The sequence below is a fragment of the Eschrichtius robustus genome, chromosome 7, assembly GCF_028021215.1.
Source record: "Eschrichtius robustus isolate mEscRob2 chromosome 7, mEscRob2.pri, whole genome shotgun sequence".
Taxonomy (NCBI): domain Eukaryota; kingdom Metazoa; phylum Chordata; class Mammalia; order Artiodactyla; family Eschrichtiidae; genus Eschrichtius; species Eschrichtius robustus.
In genome coordinates, this window is record NC_090830.1 from 134,311,637 (window position 1) to 134,332,298 (window position 20,662).

The 20,662-nt window shown below is 47.4% G+C and overlaps 1 protein-coding gene across 2 annotated transcripts in view; it reads left to right on the plus strand.

The window, feature by feature from the left end:
- Positions 1-20,662, plus strand: part of DOCK1 (dedicator of cytokinesis 1) — a 525,198-nt gene that overhangs the window by 77,041 nt on the left and 427,495 nt on the right. The window contains exons 9-14 of one of the 2 annotated variants that reach the window (XM_068548757.1): positions 722-803; positions 1,227-1,362; positions 5,161-5,233; positions 8,284-8,426; positions 15,088-15,213; positions 19,695-19,819. In XM_068548757.1, the coding sequence (XP_068404858.1) occupies positions 722-803; positions 1,227-1,362; positions 5,161-5,233; positions 8,284-8,426; positions 15,088-15,213; positions 19,695-19,819 (685 nt within the window). The remainder of the gene's footprint in view (positions 1-721; positions 804-1,226; positions 1,363-5,160; positions 5,234-8,283; positions 8,427-15,087; positions 15,214-19,694; positions 19,820-20,662) is intronic. The other variant, XM_068548758.1, reaches the window with a different exon arrangement.

The window sequence follows — 20,662 nt, forward strand, 5'->3', positions numbered from 1 at the left end:
AGTATATGACAGAAAACAGAACAAATTTCATTGCCACTTCTGATAAGGACTTTATTTCTTCTTGTTGTAGGATTCAGTATGTATTTTTAGGTCATATTTGGTTTGTGTCAGGCTCTGAAATAATCAGGCAGTTTTACTTTATACTATAAATGAATGAATGGTGAATGTGAGACTATAATTGTTCCAAATGAACAAATATGCTTTTCATAATAAACTTTTAACATATACACACAACTGTGTAAAATAAACAACAACGACCTACTGTATAGCACAGGGAACTATATTCAGTGTCTTGTAATAACCTATAACGGAAGAGAATATGAAGAAGAATACATATGTATATAACTGAATCACTGGGCTGTGCACCTGAAACTAACACAACATTGTAAATTAACTATACTTCAATTTAAAAAAGTGGTTAAAAAAGTAATACAAACTTTGAAATGCCATTTGCATATAGTTCCTTTGGAATTATAACCCTGGATATCCAAAATTAAAACCTCAAGGATTTTGTATAGGCCGTCCTTGCGTACTATCCTGTATGGAAATTGCTTACATGTTAATGGCAGAGCAGCTGTATCTGATGTGGTTGATATTTCTGAACCCATTTAGTTGTCTGCATAGTGGACCTCCGTGGTATTCATTAAAAGTCAGTGTGGATGTACATTTGGTACCCTGTTCTATTTGGGAAATTAATGTGCTTTTATTTCTTTTTTTCAAGTGAAAACTACCTGGTTCGCTGGTCAAGTTCAGGATTGCCTAAAGATATAGACAGGTTACATAATTTGCGAGCTGTTTTCACTGTAAGTGCAACCAAAGATGTTCATTTGAATTGCCCACCATTCTAATGATTATTTTTAATGACCGCCGTCTGACTTCTCACCACACTAGAGCATGGGTCCTTGGGATGCCTTTAATACTTGTTAATTTACTATAATAACATAACTGCCCAGGAATCTTCTGGGTCTCTAGCTACCCTTAGAATCCCCACAACAAAGATGTGTACTCCATTACATTGAGTATGTCTCTTAAACTTGGATCTTAAATTCATTTAATGCTAATTGACTTCTGTGATTCAGCTCCTTTTTGTCTTGTGAATGACTTATTAAAATGCTAAAAACTGGTTGGAGAAAAGAGTCGCAATCCATCTTTCTACTGTCTGTTTCAATTGAACCTGCACTGAGTAATGGTTCTCCAAAATAACTTACGGAAATTAATATTTCTAGGATCTCGGAAGCAAAGACCTGAAAAGGGAGAAAATCAGTTTTGTGTGTCAGATTGTTCGAGTGGGTCGCATGGAACTGAGAGACAATAACACAAGGAAGCTGACCTCCGGCTTGCGGCGGCCTTTCGGGGTGGCCGGTAATCCATTTCTTTCCTTTTTCTTAAGAGTTTCAAGATCATCACCTTTGCTGTGAATATGAGCTGCCATTGAATATTGGGCAGTGGGCTGCTTGATTTATAAGCTTTCCTGTTGGAGAGGAAAAAAAAAAAGTCTATTCGTTCTTCTCTGCATGGGTTCAGGTCCACATGCAGCTCAGGGTCTTTGCTCCACAAGCTTCAGGTGCAAATTATATATTTGGTGTGAAAGTGGATCCTGTCTCCTGGAGGAGACCCTGACCCACATGCTCAACCTGGAGGGAAACCGGTCACTGGAGGGTTGCAGGGTTTCTGGACTTGGTGACTGATTGATTTAGGAATGAATTTACGCAGAATGGTCAAAGGGATGAAAAGGTAGGAGCAGAAAGCCCGGAGAGGACAGAGTTCTTTTCACATAGGGACCTTTTATCCTGCGGACGTGTGCTCTGTTTTGTTTTGTTTTTGGTGACGGCACAAGTAAAGGGAGTGCTGAGTTACTTCTGTGGAGGGGAGAGGAAAGTGTCCCCAGGACGTCCTAATTAGTTGACCTCTTTCAGTGTCACTCTCGTTTTTCACGGTTTGGGAAGTGATTTTCTCTCACGATTTGATGGCTGCAGTGGAGTTTCATTACCCAGCCCTGTATTTCTTCCTGTCCTTTTTGTGATTCTTGGGATTTACATCAATAGGTATGTGAGAAATTCTTCATTTCTGATACGTCGCTGGATTTCTTGTATGAGCGGAGATGGAAGGACACTTTACCTGGGCTATCAGGAAACTCAGGGCTTAGTTTCGTTTCATTTTGTTTTGGCCCCTTTTGAATAGATTTTATTTTTAGAGCAGTTTTAGGTTCAGAGCAAAAGTGAGCCGTGGGGTGAGGTAGGGAGGGGGCAAGCGATCTCTTACGGTCCACGTTCATCCCAGAGGGCTGGCTTTCCTGAGCTGTTGAGCTGGTGAGTTTCTACAGATACTACGTAAGGACCTGAGCATTCTGCTTCTGTATTTCCCAACTTCCTACTCCTATCTGCTCCGAGACGGAGGGAGGACATTTCATCGTGCGATGTGGCCATGTACATTTTGGGCACAAAAGGTAAATCTTTTAAGGCAACGATTCTCAGCACTAAGTGTATTTCTCATTTGCAGTTATACAATCATATACACAGTCTGGGGAGCTATTAAAACATATTCTTGCCCAGGTGGGCAGTGCACATCCTTGAACTTGGATCTTTGCATCTCTTCTGACTGTTGGGAGAGGATGAACCCCTAGAAGCGGATGCTGTGCGTCTTGGCCACCTGGATGCTTGGTGCCCAGTTGCTAGGAGCAGGCTGTAGGGAGGCGTCACTCCAGCCCGCCCGGCCCGCCGCCCCTCCAGCCTGCTTCTCATCCCTGCCTTCTTGGCTTTCTACCTGTGCTGTCCCTCCTCCATCACCAGCATCCTGACGCCACCTTCCGTCTACCCCCTGCATCGTGTGATGTCATGTTTCTGGGCCGTTTAGGTCCTCCTCTGTCACACGCCCTTGGTGACCATATACAGCTGGACTCTTGGCTTTCTTTTTTTTTTTTTTTTAATAGATTTTTATTGGAGTATAATTGCTTCACAATACTGTGTTAGTTTCTGTTGTACAACAAAGTGAATCAGCCATATGCATACATATGTCCCCATATCCCCTCCCTCTTGCATCTCCCTCCCACCCTCCCTATCCCACCCCTCTAGGTGGTCACAGAGCACTGAGCTGATCTCCCTGTGCTATGCGGCTGCTTCCCACTAGCTATCTGTTTTACATTTGGTAGTGTATGTATGTCGATGTCACTCTCACTTCGCCCCAGCTTCCCCCCTGCTCCCAACCCCCGTGTCCTCAAGTCCATTCTCTATGTCTACATCTTTATTACTGTCCTGCCCCTAGGTTCTTCGGAACCTTTTTTTTTTTTAGATTCCATATATACGTGTTAGCATATGGTATTTGTTTTTGTCTTTCTGACTGACTTCACTCTGTACGACAGACTCTAGGTCCATCCACCTCACTGCAAATAACTCAATTTCGTTCCCTTTTATGTCTGAGTAATATTCCATTGTATATATGTGCCACATCTTCTTTATCCATTCCTCTGTCGATGGATACTGTGGTTGCTTCCATGTCCTGACTAGTGTAAACAGTGCTGCAGTGAACATTGGGGTACATGTCTCTTTTTTGAATTATGGTTTTCTCAGGGTATCTGCCCAGTAGTGGACTCTGGGCTTTCTTAAGATGGACCCTCGTACCTGAACACTGAAACGCTTGGGCTGTTAGTTTGGGGGTGACACCCCCAAGTCCTCCATTTCTTCCCTGGGCAACGGGGACCTTTGATGCCCAAAGTCCCAATCACAGCGAGAACTTCCTTCGCCAGGGCCTGTGTGCTGAAGACCAGTGAGGGAAAGACGTGGTGATGGGCGATTTCAACGCCTTTCCCTCTGAGACTGGGCTGGGGGCCCAAAGGGGCTGTCACTCCCAGGAAGTAGCAGAGCTAAGGCTGCTGTCAACTTACTGGTGCTCAGACCTAGGTTGTGTTTCTTGCTCACATGCTGCCTTCCTGCCAGTCGTTGCTGGGCTCCTGGATGTGTCCAGGGCTAGAGACGGGGCTTTGACAAGGGAGCTGGATTATCAGAGAGACTCATAAGTCAGCTGGTGGGATGAGTCCCAGAGGAGAGAGGTCTGCGGACACAGGAAGGCTGCTCACTGCGGCCTGGGCTGTAGGAGGTAGTCTCCTGGGTTCAGACTCACTTGTTCTGACCCATATGGAGCCAGTTGTCTGAGCTGCTGCTGCAAATACCAAAGGCTGATTGGACTTGGGCTGAAAAATGAGCTCTATTTGTTGGTTCAGCACTGGTGGTAAAGATGTGGTCTTGGCCATATGAGCATCTTAACAGTAGGTGGGATGTTTCTGTTCTGGTCCTGCAAACCCCTTCCCCCTTTTTTGGGTGGAGGGAGGTGGTAGAAATGGAAATTGTCCCCATTTTTAATATATGATTGTATGTTGTTAAAGAGGGGATTGTGCAGAAGGAAATAAATGAGGCGTGTTGCTCACTTACCTGCAGTCAGTTGTGGTAGCTGAGCAGAGACAGAGCACGTGTCCAGTGCCCCTAGGGCTGTTCTTGGGGTTTCTCGCTGTGTTGGTCTGAGCTGGGCATCGGTGATGTTCCAGCTACCAGATTTTGGGCAAATTCATTCAGGTCTTTGAGCCTAGTTTCCTCAGCCATACAGTAGGTGAGTGTGGGGATTAAGCTGTCCAGTGTTTCTTGAAATGGTGTCCACAGATGCCAGCACGGGGTGGGTAAACCGTAGCCACTTTATGTACTGTTTCCTTATTGGGGCCGTGCAGTGGCCGATGTGAGGCTCCAGAACAGTGCTGTCCAGTATGGTCGCCCTGCCACATGTGGCTAAAATTGGCATAAAAATGAAATCAGAGTAAAAATTCAGTTCCTCCATTCCACTGGCCACATTTTAGATGCCCCTTGGGATAGAACATTTCATCACCACACAAGGTTCTACTGGAAAATGCAACTCAGTCAGTGCCAGTTGGATAATAGACCAAGGAATTTATTAAGTAGAACTCTGCTGTTTAAGCCCCAACCCCATTTGGGCTGGTGTTTTCAGATAACTTAATTGGTCTTTCAAACATGGAAATACTTTAAACTTGAATGTAAAAAAATTCCACCAGTTTATGCTTGTTGTTGGTCAGAGGACATTCTGATGTTCTTTTGTTCGTTTGTTTTCTATGATGATAGCATTTAAACAAAACCACCTGTGTTCTTTTCTTGTCCCCAGTGATGGATGTAACAGATATAATAAATGGAAAAGTAGATGATGAAGACAAACAGCATTTCATTCCCTTTCAGCCGTAAGTATGGGGCAAAGTACTTAACCAGATAGAATATGGAAAATGTATGTTTGTAATAATTATCTTCATAATTCAGTGTATAAATTCAGCACAAACAGGAATTGATTATTTAATAATAATGAAACATCTGTTTAGTCGCTGCTCTAGTGAAGGGCAATTTTGTAGTCTCAAGAAACCTGGGTTAAAGTTTACGGTCTTGCGAGTAGAAGATTTTACATGTGATCCCTGATTGCCTTATCATGTAGGACACTCAGAATTACAATTCCAATCTGAGCATGCATGTTTCTTTACATAATTGATTTATTCTAGTGGCTATTCACATTTTCAAAATACAGTAGTTTCAAATTCCTCATGGGAAGTTGCTGTCTTCAAAATACACAAACCACACACAGTAGGAATGAATTCTTTTGTAAAGCGAGAAATAGTACTTGTGATTTTTCTGTCTCCGGGGCTGCCTCAAGTGGACGTTGTCTGTGCTTGCCATTTTTAGGGTTTGTCTAGTTCTGACCTGAAGTCTATAGAGAGGCGTGCTTGGAAAGCACTTGGAGGAGATTCATTAAATTGATTCTCCGATTTGAAGGTAGTTCCCGTGGAAAAGGCTGAAAGAATTGGTGTTATTTCCCTGGAGATTAAAGCCAGAGGGCACCTGGATAATGGTCTGTAGTCCCTTCAAGGGCACTTCTCCACCTTAGACAGAGAGAAAGGAGGAGGAATTAGAGGGGTTTAGGTTAGCTGCAAGAGGGGGCTTCCTCCTGGCGGTGTGAAATCTTAGAAGAAAGAGTAAATGATAAATCGAGTTAGAATGACCTGTCATAGTGCCCTGCATTCTGTCTTTTCTCCTCATTTCTGTTTCTACTTAAGTGATTCCAGGCTTGAAAGAAATTTTATTTTAGCCAGTTTTGGTTGTTTTCAGGTGTTGGCTGAGGGGGTTTGGAGGTTGGCGGGTGGTGGGAGGAGTCCTGTCCTGGGGGGATGGGGGAGCAGGAGGTGGGAGGTGGTCTCCCTTTGCACCCCTGTCTTTGCACGACGGACCGCGCCTTCAACCCCGGGCTTGAGAACCACTTGTGCAAGGTGGAACAGAGTGGTTTCCTTTGCAGGCAGGTGATCTGGTCAGACAGCATCTTGAAGCATGGCTCAGTAGGCATTTAGAATAACAGAAAACCTTGCATTAACGTGCTTGAAATTGGGGTTCACTTTTACGTATCTCACTACACACCTGGAGGCGAAGGTTTTTTGTGGCTTCATTGCTTTAGATTTATTCTTCTGTCCAACACTGTAACCACTAGCCACGTGTGGCCATTTCAATTCATGAAAATTAACTAAAATTAAATATTTAGTGTGTCCGTCACACTAGTTCCATTTAAAGTCTTCAGTACCACAGGTGGCTAGTGGCTACCAGATTGGTCAGTGCAGGTAGAGAACATTCCCGTCATCATAGAACGTTCTGTTGGAACGTGATAATTTGGAATCATACCTGGTGAAGAAAGTTACAAAGGGAACTCCATTCTGCAGAATCTGGAAGTTTCTTTAGTAAACAAGGAGAACATAATCTTGGAACATGGGCAGGTATTGAGGTAATAACTAAAATACACCATTATAAAACGGTAATATTAAGTTGCCCATGAGAAAAACAATGCAGCCCAGTGATGTTTTGAATGCCGTTTTATTCATTAGACCTCAGAGTTTCTTGATGCCCAAATGCACCACTGCATTGAAATTACCTGTTGCCTACTAGTGTCTTCTGGGAAAAGTCAAGGGAAAAAAAAACTTGGGTTATGGTTTGAAAAGTGAGGGGGTTTAGTTTTAGACTCACTAATCTCAGTTTCACCGGGACGTGCTATGACCTACTTGAGGTGGCATCTTGCTGCCATCTTTTTCTCTCTTGTAGTGAAATGTCCACTTTAAAAAATATTATTACATGCTCAATTCTTACTGTAATTTGTGACTTCTTGCTCCATTAAAGGAAGACTGATATACAGATTCGTATGTTCAGTGTTAGAAACAAAAGAGAAGCATGATTTTAATAGCAAAATAAGCAATGAAAGTAGTTCCTTGGGAAATGCCATGCTAATGAAACCCATTTTTTGCTCCATTAAAACTGATTTATTATACCACAGGATAAATTTTAGGGAAGGAAGCATAGGGTACGCTTCTCTCTCTCTCTGTCTTTTTTAACTTGGTGAAGTAAATGAAAACAGCCCTCAGCTTTCTTGAGTAATGTGGGCTCAAGTGATAAATAGCACTTGTCCTAGTTTCTAGAAATAATTTTAAACATTATATACATGACATATATTTTCTTGCTTATTGCATATTGTGCTTTGCTGTGCTACATGGTATTTCCCTTTGCCCATGTCGCCTGTTTGTTTTTATTTTCTCAGTCCTAGTGCAGCTTCTATTAAAAGCTCCTGATCCATGAGTCCCCAAAACATTGATGATTTACATTCATAATTGTGTCACAGTTTTACTCTTCAGGCATTGTAGTTGTGTTCTCTGAAGATTATGCCATTCTTTTCACATTTAGTTATTTTACGCTACGTTGAGTACACAGTCTGATGGAGCAGAGTGGTTGCTACCCAAGCTTCCCAAGCAGTTAGGTCCGAGGGATCTTTTGTTTTTTTTGTCTTGATTTTGCTTTTCCCTTCAAAGCACCCACCCCTTGACCTATGCTATATGGTCAAGAATTAATGAAAAAGAAGAAATGGTCATAAACATTCCTTGGGATTAAATGCTGTTCGACCATGTTATTTTCAGATAAGTTCCCTTTTTGTAAATTGTCTGATAGACATGGAGTGGGGCTCTGGTTCACCTCTATTTCCTGGGGATAGGGTCGACCTCGTTTGCTTTACTTCTCTCGTGTGGTTCAGCATTTTCCTGATCAATGCTCTTCCCTGTGTCTCTTGTCACCTATCCTGTCCTTTGTCGTGCATTGACTTGTGATGACTCTCTCTCGCACTCGGTGATGATGATCTCTTGTGTTCCCTTGTTACCGTGACCTCTGGGTCCCTGTGCCCCTTTGTCTCCTGTGGTCTTGGTCGTCCCGTGCCCTCCAGGCTCGCGTTGGACGACGCCATTCGACACAAGCCGCTGAACATGTCATCCCGTTTTTCACCCAGGGTGGCGGGGGAGAATGACTTCCTTCAGACTGTTATAAACAAAGTCATTGCTGCCAAAGAAGTCAACCACAAGGGCCAGGGTATGTATTCTATGGTTTTGTTTCTATAAGAGTCCATTTACATGAACTTGGGAACATGCTGTGGTTTGAATTTTAGTTTGATGATGATGATGATGATATTGATGATGAAAATGACAACAATGATGATGATAATGGTGATGATGGTGATGATGATGGTGATGATGACATGATGATGATGATAATGGTGATGATAATGGTGATGATAATATTGATGATGGTGATATTGATACGATGATAATGACAGTGATCGTGATGATGATACTGATGATGATGACGATGATGATGATAACAGTGATACTGATGGTTCTGCTGATGCTGATGCTGATAATGATGATGATGGTGATGATGGTGATAATGACATGATGATGATGATAATGGTGATGATAATATTGATGCTGGTGATATTGATATGATGATGACAATGATGGTGATGATGATACTGATGATGATGAAAATGACAACAATGATCATGATGGTGATGATGATGATGGTGATAATGACATGATGATGATGATAATGGTGATGATAATATTGATGATGGTGATATTGATATGATGATGACAATGATGGTGATGATGATACTGATGATGGTGATGATGATGATATTGATGATGATGAAAATGACAACAATGATGATGATGGTGATGATGATGATGGTGATAATGACATGATGATGATAATGGTGATGATAATATTGATGATGGTGATATTGATATGATAATGACAATGATGGTGATGATGATACTGATGATGATGACGATGACGATGATGATAACAATGATACTGATGGTTCTGCTGATGCTGATGCTGATAATGATGATGGTGGCAGTGTTGGGTAATGGTGTACTCATTGTCCCTGATGTACAGCCTATGAGGGTTTTCTTGCTGATCATCTTTGTAAGCATTGCTGAGAGCCAAGCTCCTGGATGGGAGGAGAAAACTGACTAGGATACAATGAAATTGTTGGAAAGAGCCCAGAGTTGATAGGACTGGAAGCAGCTCCTCTGTTTGCTTTCCTCAGACTTCTCCAGCCACCTCCTCTGTTCAGAACACTTGAATGACTTCACAAGAGAATGAAATAACTGTCCACTGCCTGTGATTCCACCTTGCTGTTTAGAGACACAGAGAGACATTCAGCATCACCCGCCTCCCCACGTGCTCTTCTTCTCGCTGGTTTTTTCTCACTCGGGTTGTGAACTAATCACTGCCACCTTGTTTTCCGGGGCTCCTGCACCCCGTCCCCCTGAGAAAGTGGCTCCATTTCGCAGACTGGTTCCCCTTCAGTTTTGTAATCGAGGGGATTTCTCCTCCCCTGCTCCCCAGCCTGCAGTCATCGTTTTTAATCCCACGCTGACAAGTTTCTCAGCGGCTGACCCTCTGTTGGCAGAGGCAATGAATCAATCACCATGGGCTGGTGACAGCTGGCACTCGGCTGGCCAGGAGGGCTGCCGGAAAACAAGTGTTTACTGAGGCCCCGCTTCCAGCTGGAAGGGAAGTTGGGGGAGTCACCTTCTGAGTTGCTCTGACCTGAGGCTGCTTTTAGCACCAGTGGGACTATCCATTCCTCAGTCCTTGATTAGATGCAGACTTAACCAGAAACTCAGTAGAGCTGAGATGAATAGACCTGTTTCATTGTCTAGTTACCTTATGTCACCAGACTTTTAAGAAACAATTATCTTGATTCATTTCCCATTGTTCTACGGGAGAGCGTGAATCAAACCTAAAGAATGTCCTGGAGGAATTAACAGCCCCTATCCCTCTGCAGGGACTTTTGGCTTTCTTTTGGTATGAACCACCCCCCTTCCCTGGAAAACAACAAAACAAAAACCCCAACCCAAAACGTTAATGAATCGTGGCCTCTCTAGACAGAGCAATTTTCAGCTGACCCAGGGCCCCTCTTCTCATAAATTACCAGCCCTCCCAATTTGCACTTTAATTGAAAACCACAGGGAGATCCAATTAAAGCTGTTTGATTACAGAGCTCTGAGGCAGTGGCCCCAGGCCCCCCGGCTCCTCTTGCAAAGTCATCAGAGTTTTGATACACTTTTATTACAGAGTCACACAGGACAAGTGGAGACTGGTGGCCGGCCAGCAGGAACTTGCTCACAAAGAGGACCCATGGCCCGCCTCTGTCAGTCTCACTGGTACTGTGGCCAAAATCTGTGTCACAGAGATGGACTGTTGCCAGGGGACCCCGATTCCTTGAACTCTGGGGAGAGGAGGGGTGCTTTCAGGTCACAGTGAGAGCTAAGCGACAAGAACATTGATTGTTTTCAGAGGGACGGTTGGTGCCTTCCTGAACCAAAATGCCCTTGGGCCACATCACTGGCTCGGGTTGACCTTGAACCGGAAGTGATGGAGTGACCTTTCGCCAGGGCTCACTCTCAGGCCTATTTCAGTGCATTCCAGGGAGAGCTGAGAGGCCCGGGGCCCAGTGAATGCAGCACGGAGCGAGCTGCTAGGTTTGCGGGGTTTTGCCCGGTGGAGCCCCATGTTTCCATCCATGGTGACCCATCAAGTCACAGAGTCAAGTGCATAGAGCTGTGGAAGGGACTTGGAGGGACATGGCCTGTCCCTTCTGAACTGGTCTCCGGGCTTTGGCCTAGTTTAGGTTAACATCTACATGTTTACTTGTTGCAATGGACATCTTTTATATTTAGCCCAAATTATTCTGAACCCTGAACCCAGAGGCGCTGGGTATTTTATGTGGACGGTGAGTCCTTATACACCCCCAGACATCTGCTCCTGTTGTTTGAAATATAGGATATGCTAATCCCTTTTGTGTTTAGTTACTCTGGTTTAGCAAAAGTCAACCTAAAAAGCACTTTTCCTTTGAAAATTGGCCTCATTTCCTCCTCTGAGGAAGGTGTTTTTTAAACCCAACGTAACTGGGCAAATTTAATCTCTGTGTTTAAATTGTGTTATAACAAGTTGTGTCACCAAGTTACTGGTTCATCAGCTAGTTGAGCAAGCTGGTACTTGTGAGAAAGAAAAGGTGTTGGAAAGACATCTTTACTTTTACCCTCTCCTGCAAGTCCTTGAGAAGTGTCTTCGAGTTAGATTTATTCTGGAGATATTCCTTCCTTTGGGAGGTTTCGGGACTCAGACTCCTAAGATTTAGCTGCGTCCTGGTGTCCCCAGCAGGGACCAGGTTCATGCCAAGTGTCATGTGCAGTGATCATTCCCCTTGCACTTCTGTGAGCGTCCCTTTTCCCTGGTCTGCTCTCCTGGAGGACAGAGCCAGGGGTTAGGTGCCCGGCACTCCAAGGGTCCGTCTGTTCACTCATCCTACAGGTCTGGAGCTGTGCCAGCTTGTGGTGCTTTTTTTTTTTTTTTTAATGTAAATTTATTTATTTATTCATTTATTTATTTTTGGCTGCGTTGTTGCTGCACGCAGGCTTTCTCTAGTTGTGGCGAGTGGGGGCTACTCTTCGTTGCGGGCTTCTCATTGCTGTGGCTTCTCCTGTTGCGGAGCATGGGCTCTGGGTGCACGGGCTTCAGTAGTTGTGACTCTCAGGCTTTGGAGGGCAGGCTCAGTAGTTGTGGCGCACGGGCTCAGTTGCTCCGCGGCATGTGGGATCTTCCCGGACCAGGGCTCGAACCCATGTCCCCTGCATTGGCGGGCGGATTCTTAACCACTGCGCCACCAGGGAAGTCCCGCTTGTGGTGCTTTTGTGTGAATTAGAAGGAGATGGTCTGTCCTCGGGGTGAGTGGGGAGATGCATTGCTGCCGGGACGCACAGCTTGGTGAGCAGAGTGCAGGCTGGATTTAGCTCCCACTTGCCTTTCTTTGCTGGTTGCCTTGTGCAGTGCACATCCTGAGCAACGATACACGTGTCCCTGCTGGGGTGCTACCCCCTGATGACTCTTTAGAGACCTCTTTTTATTGGTTATGCTTCTCTCCTACTTCTTCAACTTTCCCTCTCACAATTGGGAATGTTATATCTTAAAAAGAAAGAAAGGGGAAAAATATAGAAGGAAAGAAAAGAAAAGGAAACGAACAAAAAATTCTCCCTCTGTCTCTGTGTATTGACTATCTCTTGACTCCACTGTTGATCTCTCAGTGGAGTCTTTCGCCTGCTGTCCGCCCTTCGTCTCCTGTAACTTCCCTGTCCTTCTCCCAGCAGCGTTGGCCCCTCTCCTCCCCCAGGAGGGCTCCTGCTGAGGCCCACGCTGCTTGCCCAGTGCTGCAGACACTCGCCTTTCCTTGGGCTGCATTTTGTGCCGTCGGCCACACTGATGCCACCCGCTCCTGGTTTTCCTTTTTCTCCGCCCTCTGCTTTCCCCTGTCTCTGGCCGACTTCTCTTTCCCTGTGCGGACTCTCAACGCCAGCAGCTCTCCTGGGCACAGGGCGGGCATCTTCTTTCTCTCCTCCCTCTGTGCTCTGACCCCTCAGGACGTCTCCACTGGGATGCAGGGTATGCCAGCACCTGCTGTTGGTCATGCCCAGGACTGTCGCCATCTCTGAGAGCCACTCCCCCTCCACCCCTCCTCCCTCCACTTCTGATGTGACCCTCATGCTGCTCGCAGCACCCCTGCCCCCGGTGCTGAAGCCCTCCCAGTGTCCGCCCGGGCTCCTCACTCCCCCTCCACCGCTCCTTCCTTCACTTCTGATGTGACCCCCACGCTGCTCGCAGCACCCCTGCCCCCGGTGCTGAAGCCCTCCCAGTGTCCGCCCGGGCTCCGGCAGTGGTCTCTTCACTGGGGTCCTTGCCTCGCTCTGAATTCCCGGCTGCCCAGTCCCATGCGGCCACCTGAGTCCTGTCAGGTCAGACTCTGGTCGGACTCCTCCTCCGGGCCCTTTGGTGGGGACCATAGCTCCTGCCACAGCCGACAGGCCCAGGGGTCAGGTCGGTGCTGCTTTCCCAGCCGCATCCCATGCCTCTTCCCCCTGCATCTCGGGGCTGCAGCCTGGAACCTCCTTATTTAGCGTCTCCTCCCCCCTCAGATCTCAGCACAACGTTCCTTCCTCAGGGGAGCCTCTGTGACGCCCAGGAGCACAGTCTCCACGTGTGCTTTAGAAAGCTCTTCATAGGCACGTATTTCACAGAGAGACACCCTTGGTGTTTGGCTCATGGAATAGAAGTGAGCCCCTGGCAGTGGTGTAGTGAGTCTTTGCCCTGTGTCTGCAGTGCCCTGTGTGTGTCTGGCACTCAGTGGGTGCACATTAGGTACTTTTGAATAAATCAGAGGGACAGTCTAGTTGGCAAGAGGAGAGGGCTTTCACCAGCTGGTAAAGAATAAAATGGCATCAGTGACCGTCGACTTTCTCAACGACAAGTTGTGTAAATCTTTGCAGAGGACAGGCCAGCTGCTGGGAGATGAGGGGTCTGGACGGGGGAGAGGGAGAGAGGGAGGGGGGAGGGGGAGGGAGTGAGGCGTGAGGTTTAATTCAACAGAGCCGCTCGCAGCAGAAACAGCCTCAGATGTGTTCCTTGTGTGTCCCCATCAGCTGTCTTCCAGGTCCAGTTAGAATGAAAGTTGTTTGTGAACAAGGTCTGTGTTTTTCCCATTTTCTTCTACTGAGTGCAGGGTGCTGAGCTAAACAGTGGTGAGTGGTCCCCGGAAGCATGCATCTAGAGGAGGGACAGCTGGACAGACAGACACATACACACGTGGGCACACACACAATAGTCATGTGAGTGAGGACAGGTACTGTTACGATCTGATGGGCAGGTGGGGTCCCGCAGAGCTGAGTGAGAGGAGAGCAAGCAGGCCAGGCCCCAGAAGTCTCAAGGATGGAGACCCCGACCTGTCAACTGATAGTGACACCCCTCCCTCCCTAGGAAAGCATGTCCTTGAAAACACTGTCAGAGCCAAGCGACTGCTTTGTGTCCTGCCTTTGACTTTGTTAAGTGTTGGCTTTCTTCCCTCTTATTGTTTGATTGCTGCTACTGGAGCATTTTCTACAAAATGCGTCAGCTTTGTGGAGGGAGGGGGAGAGGGCAGGGCACACACGCCTCCCAGGTACACCGTGCTTTCTCTCTCGGGCATCCTCGCATCTCTTTTAGAGGGTTTGAAAGCCTTCATTTTCCCCCTTGGAGAAAGGAGCTGAGTGGTGGCCAGAGCATTAGTTGCTCCTTTGCTGTGACATTGTGAAACAGAGGGACGGGGCTGCCCTGACTGCCGCTGTCCCAGTCGTGTGGGTGGCCCGCTGGTGGTCCCCAGCCCTGTGCTCTGGGGCTCCCCTTCCCGGGAGCACGGGTGCCGCTGAGCAACTGGACACTTTCGTGGGTTTGTGAAGCTGGGAATTTACCTCCTGAATCCTCTCCCGCTGTCATCCTTCTTGGGAGAATGGAAAATGATAGCCTTCTCAATCCCCTTCCAGAAAAATGCCACCTTCTGATTCATCTTCAATGTATATCAACTCAGAAGAGTCATCAGTCCCAGGCAGAGGCAGCATGTAACTGCTCTTACGCCCTTAGGCTCCTCCAGTGTGGGATTTGCATCCCAGCTCATCAGATGCAGGCATCTGTGCCAGGCACCTTTTCCCTGGTCCCGCTCCTGTCTTTCTCGTCCACCCACACTTCCTCTTAAGGCATTGCGTTGTGAATTAAAAGCTGCTCATTCATTGAAATTGATTTCATGAAAACTTCTAAAAATGTACAAGATATAAAGATGTACAAGATAAACTGACTCATGCATCCATTGCTTTTCTAGGTTTGTGGGTAACATTGAAATTACTTCCTGGAGATATCCATCAGATTAGAAAAGAATTTCCTCATTTGGTGGACAGGACCACAGCAGTGGCTCGGAAAACGGGGTTTCCGGAGATAATCATGCCTGGTAAGAATGGATGAATCCTTTGGCCCCTCTGAGCGTGGGGTGGATGTGGCCGGCATCGGGAGGGTTTATGTAGCTGGCCGCAAAGAGCGACATTTAGGTAGGAGCTCAGGGAAGCAGAGGGTCGAGGGTGTAAAGCCCAGCGTGGCGATGGGTCGTTCCTGCAGGCAGGAGCTGCGGCCAGCGTGACAGCCGAGCACCCGGGGTCAGGCCTAGGGGACGAGGTTTCTCTTGGTTATAATAACCCTGGAGGGCTGGCGTGGAGCGACTCCTGGTGATACAGGAACAGGGGTAAGCAGACGAAGCAGCATCGGCCAGAGACCCAGCTCTGAGGCCTCGAGATGGTTTCTGTCGCCAGCTGGGCAAAACGCCGTCATGATCGTAATCAAACGCACTGCCGTTCCGTGTTCTGCTGTTGTCCTTAATCAGGATGCCTGCGATTTGCCTTCTGCCCCACAGTGTCTGGAACGGAAGAACGGGCGTGTGACATCCCACTCACCCTGGCTGAAGGAGTGAGTGCGTTTGGTCGGGTGATACTTAATAATGTGATAGAGGGTGATCAGACAGGGGGCCGTTTGGAGAGCCGTGCAGAACTGACTTTTAGGCTCTGAGGAATGGATTGATTATGATGGTTGGGTAGGACTAAGGCGACTCCTTTACGATAATAATGTACGTTCACGATGATGGTCCTGGGCCCGTCTTATGATCCTCTAACAGCATTTGAATTATCCAGAATGTGTTCAAAATGAAGGGAGCACAATTTGGGTAAATATACCCTCTTTGGTAGGTTATGATTTAAATGTCTCTTCACCACAGTGGTCCACAGCCTTGAACCCCGTCCACTGGCCCCAGAAGTGAGAGTGCAGGCATCCCACCCTTTGGTATGAATTTCATTTCTGCCCCTCCCTGGCCCTGGGCAAGTTACCCGATCTCTCTTAGCTGTGGTTTCCTCCTCTGAAGAACGAGAATAATAATAATTCCTACCTATAGATCTGGTTGGAGTTAGGATGCTTTAGGGTGTAAGCGACAGAAAACACAAGGCCAGCTCAAATGGCCGCACCCTGAGGATATTTGTCGGTCATGTGAATGAGGAAAAGAGACAGAGCCTGCTGCCAGGTCAGCCTGGACCACTGACTCCGGTTCTCTGCAGCCCCCTCTGCTGAGCTGTCTCCTTTGCGTATTGACTTTATCCTCTGGGGACAGGTCCTGCTGGCGCCCATCTTCTTCCCAAATCCCAGTGTCCTGAAGAAGACGACATGCTTTCCACCCAGTGTTTCCAAACAAGCAGGCCGAGCGTCATCTGGCCTGGACTGCTCAGGTCCCCTGGGGACCCTGGATGGCAATGGTAGTGACACATGCACGTCGGCCACAGGGACCTCTGGAAGGGGTCAGCTCCCCCCAGCTGCAAGCGTTGTGTGAGGGAGACAGGGACGCACTACACATGTCTGGATAGACATCTGATCAAAAGAAGGAAGGAGGAGCAGAAAGTGACAGCCCAACACAAAGGCTGCTGTAGGGCGAATGCACAGGTTCCCTGGATGAAGCCTGTGAATGTTTACACCTGGTACCCGCTCAGTGTGTATTAGTTGTCACACTAGTATCGCCCCAACCCAACCATGGGTTTTACACTTATTAAACTGATAATGAGAGCCCATGTTAAGGTTAATCTCTGATATTTACATATGCCTTCAGTTTCCAAATGACATTCATATTAATCATCTGGTTTGATTCTCACGAGATCTTGGGAAGCATGAATCTTTATCCTTGATGTCCGTGGGATACTTTTTGGTTTGCAAATACTGCTCCCGTTAATAATCTAGCTTGATTCCATATAAGGATCTTGGAAGCCTACAGATTGGTGTTGAACTAATTCCCATCAAGATTAAGCCACAGCCTGAAGTCACACGGCTAACGAGCAGGGGAAACGGGGCCAAACCACCCCATGGTCGGTGCTTCCCTGTAGCCTCCTGGTACAGGGCTTTGCTGTAGGTTCACAGGGAGAGCTGGTCACTCAGTGTGCCTCAAAGTTATTGCTTTGTTTATTTTAGGGCATTTTAGGGACCTGTTCTTTCTCCTCCCTCTGCCTTTCAGGGCTGTTGTGGGTCATTGTCTACTCTGTCTGTTAAAACGATAGGAAAGACATCTAACATCAGCTAGATTGAATGTTTGCCAGTCTCACCTGTAGAGGAGGTAAGCATGACACTCAGCAAGTTAAGAAACGATGGAACACCTATTGCTTGTCTGAGTCAAGTCAAGTCTGTTCTATATGCAGCTAATTAACTTGGACTTCCGAGTGGACATATTGTTTGCATTTGGATTCGAGGTGCAGATTTATAGATGAGGATAACGTCATTGACATCATGCATTTATCTTGGGTGACCTTAGGAGGCCCTCGTGTGCAAAGGGAAACCTGGGAAACTTCTAGTTCACACTGCTTGTGCCTCCCTTACAATTGATAGACTTAAAAAGTAAGTCTAAACCTCTAAGATAATCTCATGATTGATGCATGGGAAAACTATGCCGCTGACCATTGTTCTGTCTTGTTCCGTGTCCTAAGTCTGGGGCTGGGCTTCCCACAGTGAGCAAGCGCGGCTTGAGTGCGTCCCCCACATCCTCTGTGGCTGAGTGACCACTGAGAGGCTGTGAGCACCGCATCTTACCCTTCTGGGGGGGCTCACTCAGACCCCCGCCTTCAGCCTCGCAGAAGCTGTGCCTTCTTGTATACGCATGTTTATGGAGACGTGCATCTCCTCTGCACAGTGGGAGAGCTGGCCATGTCACTGTTGTTGCTGGCTCTCCTGCCTTCTCATGACCCACTGGGAATCCCTGGGTCCTTCTAAAGGATCCTGGTGGGGAAGCAGAGTTGTTGCCTGAGCTGGGAAGGCGGCTGGAGGCTTGGATGGGCCACCTGTGTCTGCTTCCAGCCTCTTTCCTCCCCAGAATGAGAACCTTGTAGCCCGGGAGGCATTCGCTGAGACCCTCTTGTGAGTGCCCATCGGGGCGTATTGACCTCCTATAAATGGGGTCTTACTTCTGGGCTGGAGTCAGGATCCCTAGGCCCATAGGAGAAGGGGACCCTGAGGTTCAACCACCTCCCTGCCCAGCACATGCTGCTTCTCTGGCTGATGAGGCCCGTATGAAGCTGCTGTGGCCCTTTTTGATTATGGCGTTGGCGCTTTGATAGAATTTTCAGGCGGAGTGCTTGTACAGACTACCCTGCTTTATCGATAAGGCCGTTTAGTGGTGAGTGGCTTGGGAGGTTAAGTGACTGGTCTGAGGTTGGTTACACAGCTAATTAGCGGCAGGTCCTGGACCGGCTGCCTTGCCTCCTGCCCCCAGCCCTGTGCGCCATCCTTCTTAACTTCTCCGTGGCCGCTATCAGCGATCACAGCCCTGCTTCTTTTCCAGCAGCTACTATGGCAGTGGTAGCAACCCGCTGGGATTATTACAATAATGGCTTTTAAATGAAAGCTTAATGTAATAGTTGGATACATTAAAAGCCAGAATAGAGCAATCTAGAAAGCAAAAGAAAAACAAGAAACCAAGGGGATTTTTTCTCTTCAGGGATCCTTGTTCTTTGCCCAGAGCAGGTCATTTGCTGCTCCTGGCCACATTGTTGAGGCAGCCAGACAGACAGCAGAGCAGCCGTCAGAGCGTAGTGATGCTTCCTCTAAATCATGTTGCTAACGAAGCTTGCAAAGTTTTCCCAGTCGGACCATTACCAGGGGCTTTGTGTATTCTCAGGAGGAGGAAGCGTCTTGAGCTCATTTGTTGCGTGTGTGTGTGCGGTTGTATTTTTTTTGGGCACAGTTTAAGGCCCATCTCCTTTAAAAATGTATGAGTCTTTGCTCCCTGTGTCCCCGTTCAGGATCTTGACAGCTGCCTGCCAGGAGGAGAGAGGATTCTTTGCAGAAAGTTTCTCTCTTGACCCATCCCTAGTCCCTGATCCTAAGGGTCAACTCAGGACATTGGCTTGTGGTTCAAATACTGTTTTTGTTCAACTCCTTAGTGGAACGGAAAGGAGGCCAGCGTTGCTGGTTATCCTTGGTGCGCCAGTGGGGGTTGGGATATTCCTTGGCTACTGAGACTCAGATGACCGCAGCCGTGCCCTAACAAGGGGTGGCAATGTGGGTTGCAATGGGCCAGGGATGCTGGGGGTTGGGGGTGTCTAACGTCTGCGCAAACCCACTGGCAGCATTCGAGCTGCCCCGGGCATGGGCTGCCCACGGAGTGTAAGAGCTCCTCTGCCCACGTGAAGCACCAAGCAGATAATTAGGGGCCCTGACATTTTCCTCTTTCTTGCAAGTCTTACGGTGATGATGAAAATTGCCTTTGTCATGCTGTTAAATGCGGACACTATTTTGTAGAAAATATTTCATAATCATCTAATACAGTATTTATGATACTCTGCTAGGAATGGCAAAATTCACAGTTACACTGTGAATAATGGATTGGTTTTAAAGGTGTAATTTTTTTCCCCCCAGGTGATGTCCGAAACGATATCTACGTAACATTAGTTCAAGGAGATTTTGATAAAGGAAGCAAAACGACGGCAAAGAATGTTGAGGTTACAGTGTCTGTTTACGATGAAGATGGAAAACGACTGGAGGTATTGATTGTTGCAAAGTTGAACCTGTAGTGTTTAAGTTTTACTTCCCAAGTGTGCACCTTGGCTCTGCTGCAGGATGCCAAAAGCCACAATCTCATTTCTGGGGGAGAGCGTTTGCTTTTTCTTCCTTTTCTTCCCTTGTCCAAGAGGGCTGGTTTCTACCAGGTCCCAGCAGCCGGCCTGTCTCAGGACGACCCTGGGGGTCCTGACCACCTTCTTTTTATTTATTTATTTATTTTTGGCTGCCTTGGGCGTTCGTTGCTGCGTGCGGGTTTTCTCTAGTTGTGGCGAGCGGGGGCTACTCTTTGCTGCGGTGCGTGGGCTTCTCATTGCGGTGGCTTCTCTTGTTGCGGAGCACGGGCTCTAGGCGCACGGGCTTCAGTAGCTGTGGCTCTCGGGCTCTAGAGTGCAGGCTCAGTGGTTGTGGCGCACGGGCTTAGTTGCTCTGCGGCATGTGGGATCTTCCCGGACCAGGGCTTGAACCTGTGTCCCCTGCATTGGCAGGTGGATTCTTAACCACTGCGCCACCAGGGAAGTCCCACTGACCACCTTCTTTTCCAAACTCTATCCTGGGGTCCCACTTGCCGGTGTACACCCGAGGCTCAGAGGGCGAATGGTCACATTAGAAGTTCAGATACTGTTATTAGCATCTTTTGAGACAGATGGAAACTGAGCCCCAGAGAAATCAGTCACCTTGCTCAAGGTCAGAGAGCTCATGAGAGGTGGAACTGGGTTGTGAATCTGGGCCTCTGAACCTTGTGCTTTACTCGGTGGTGGTTACCAAGACCTCCTCGTGCGTGGTCACAGCAGCCTGCGGGCGTCCTGGGAAGTGCTCAGAGGCTG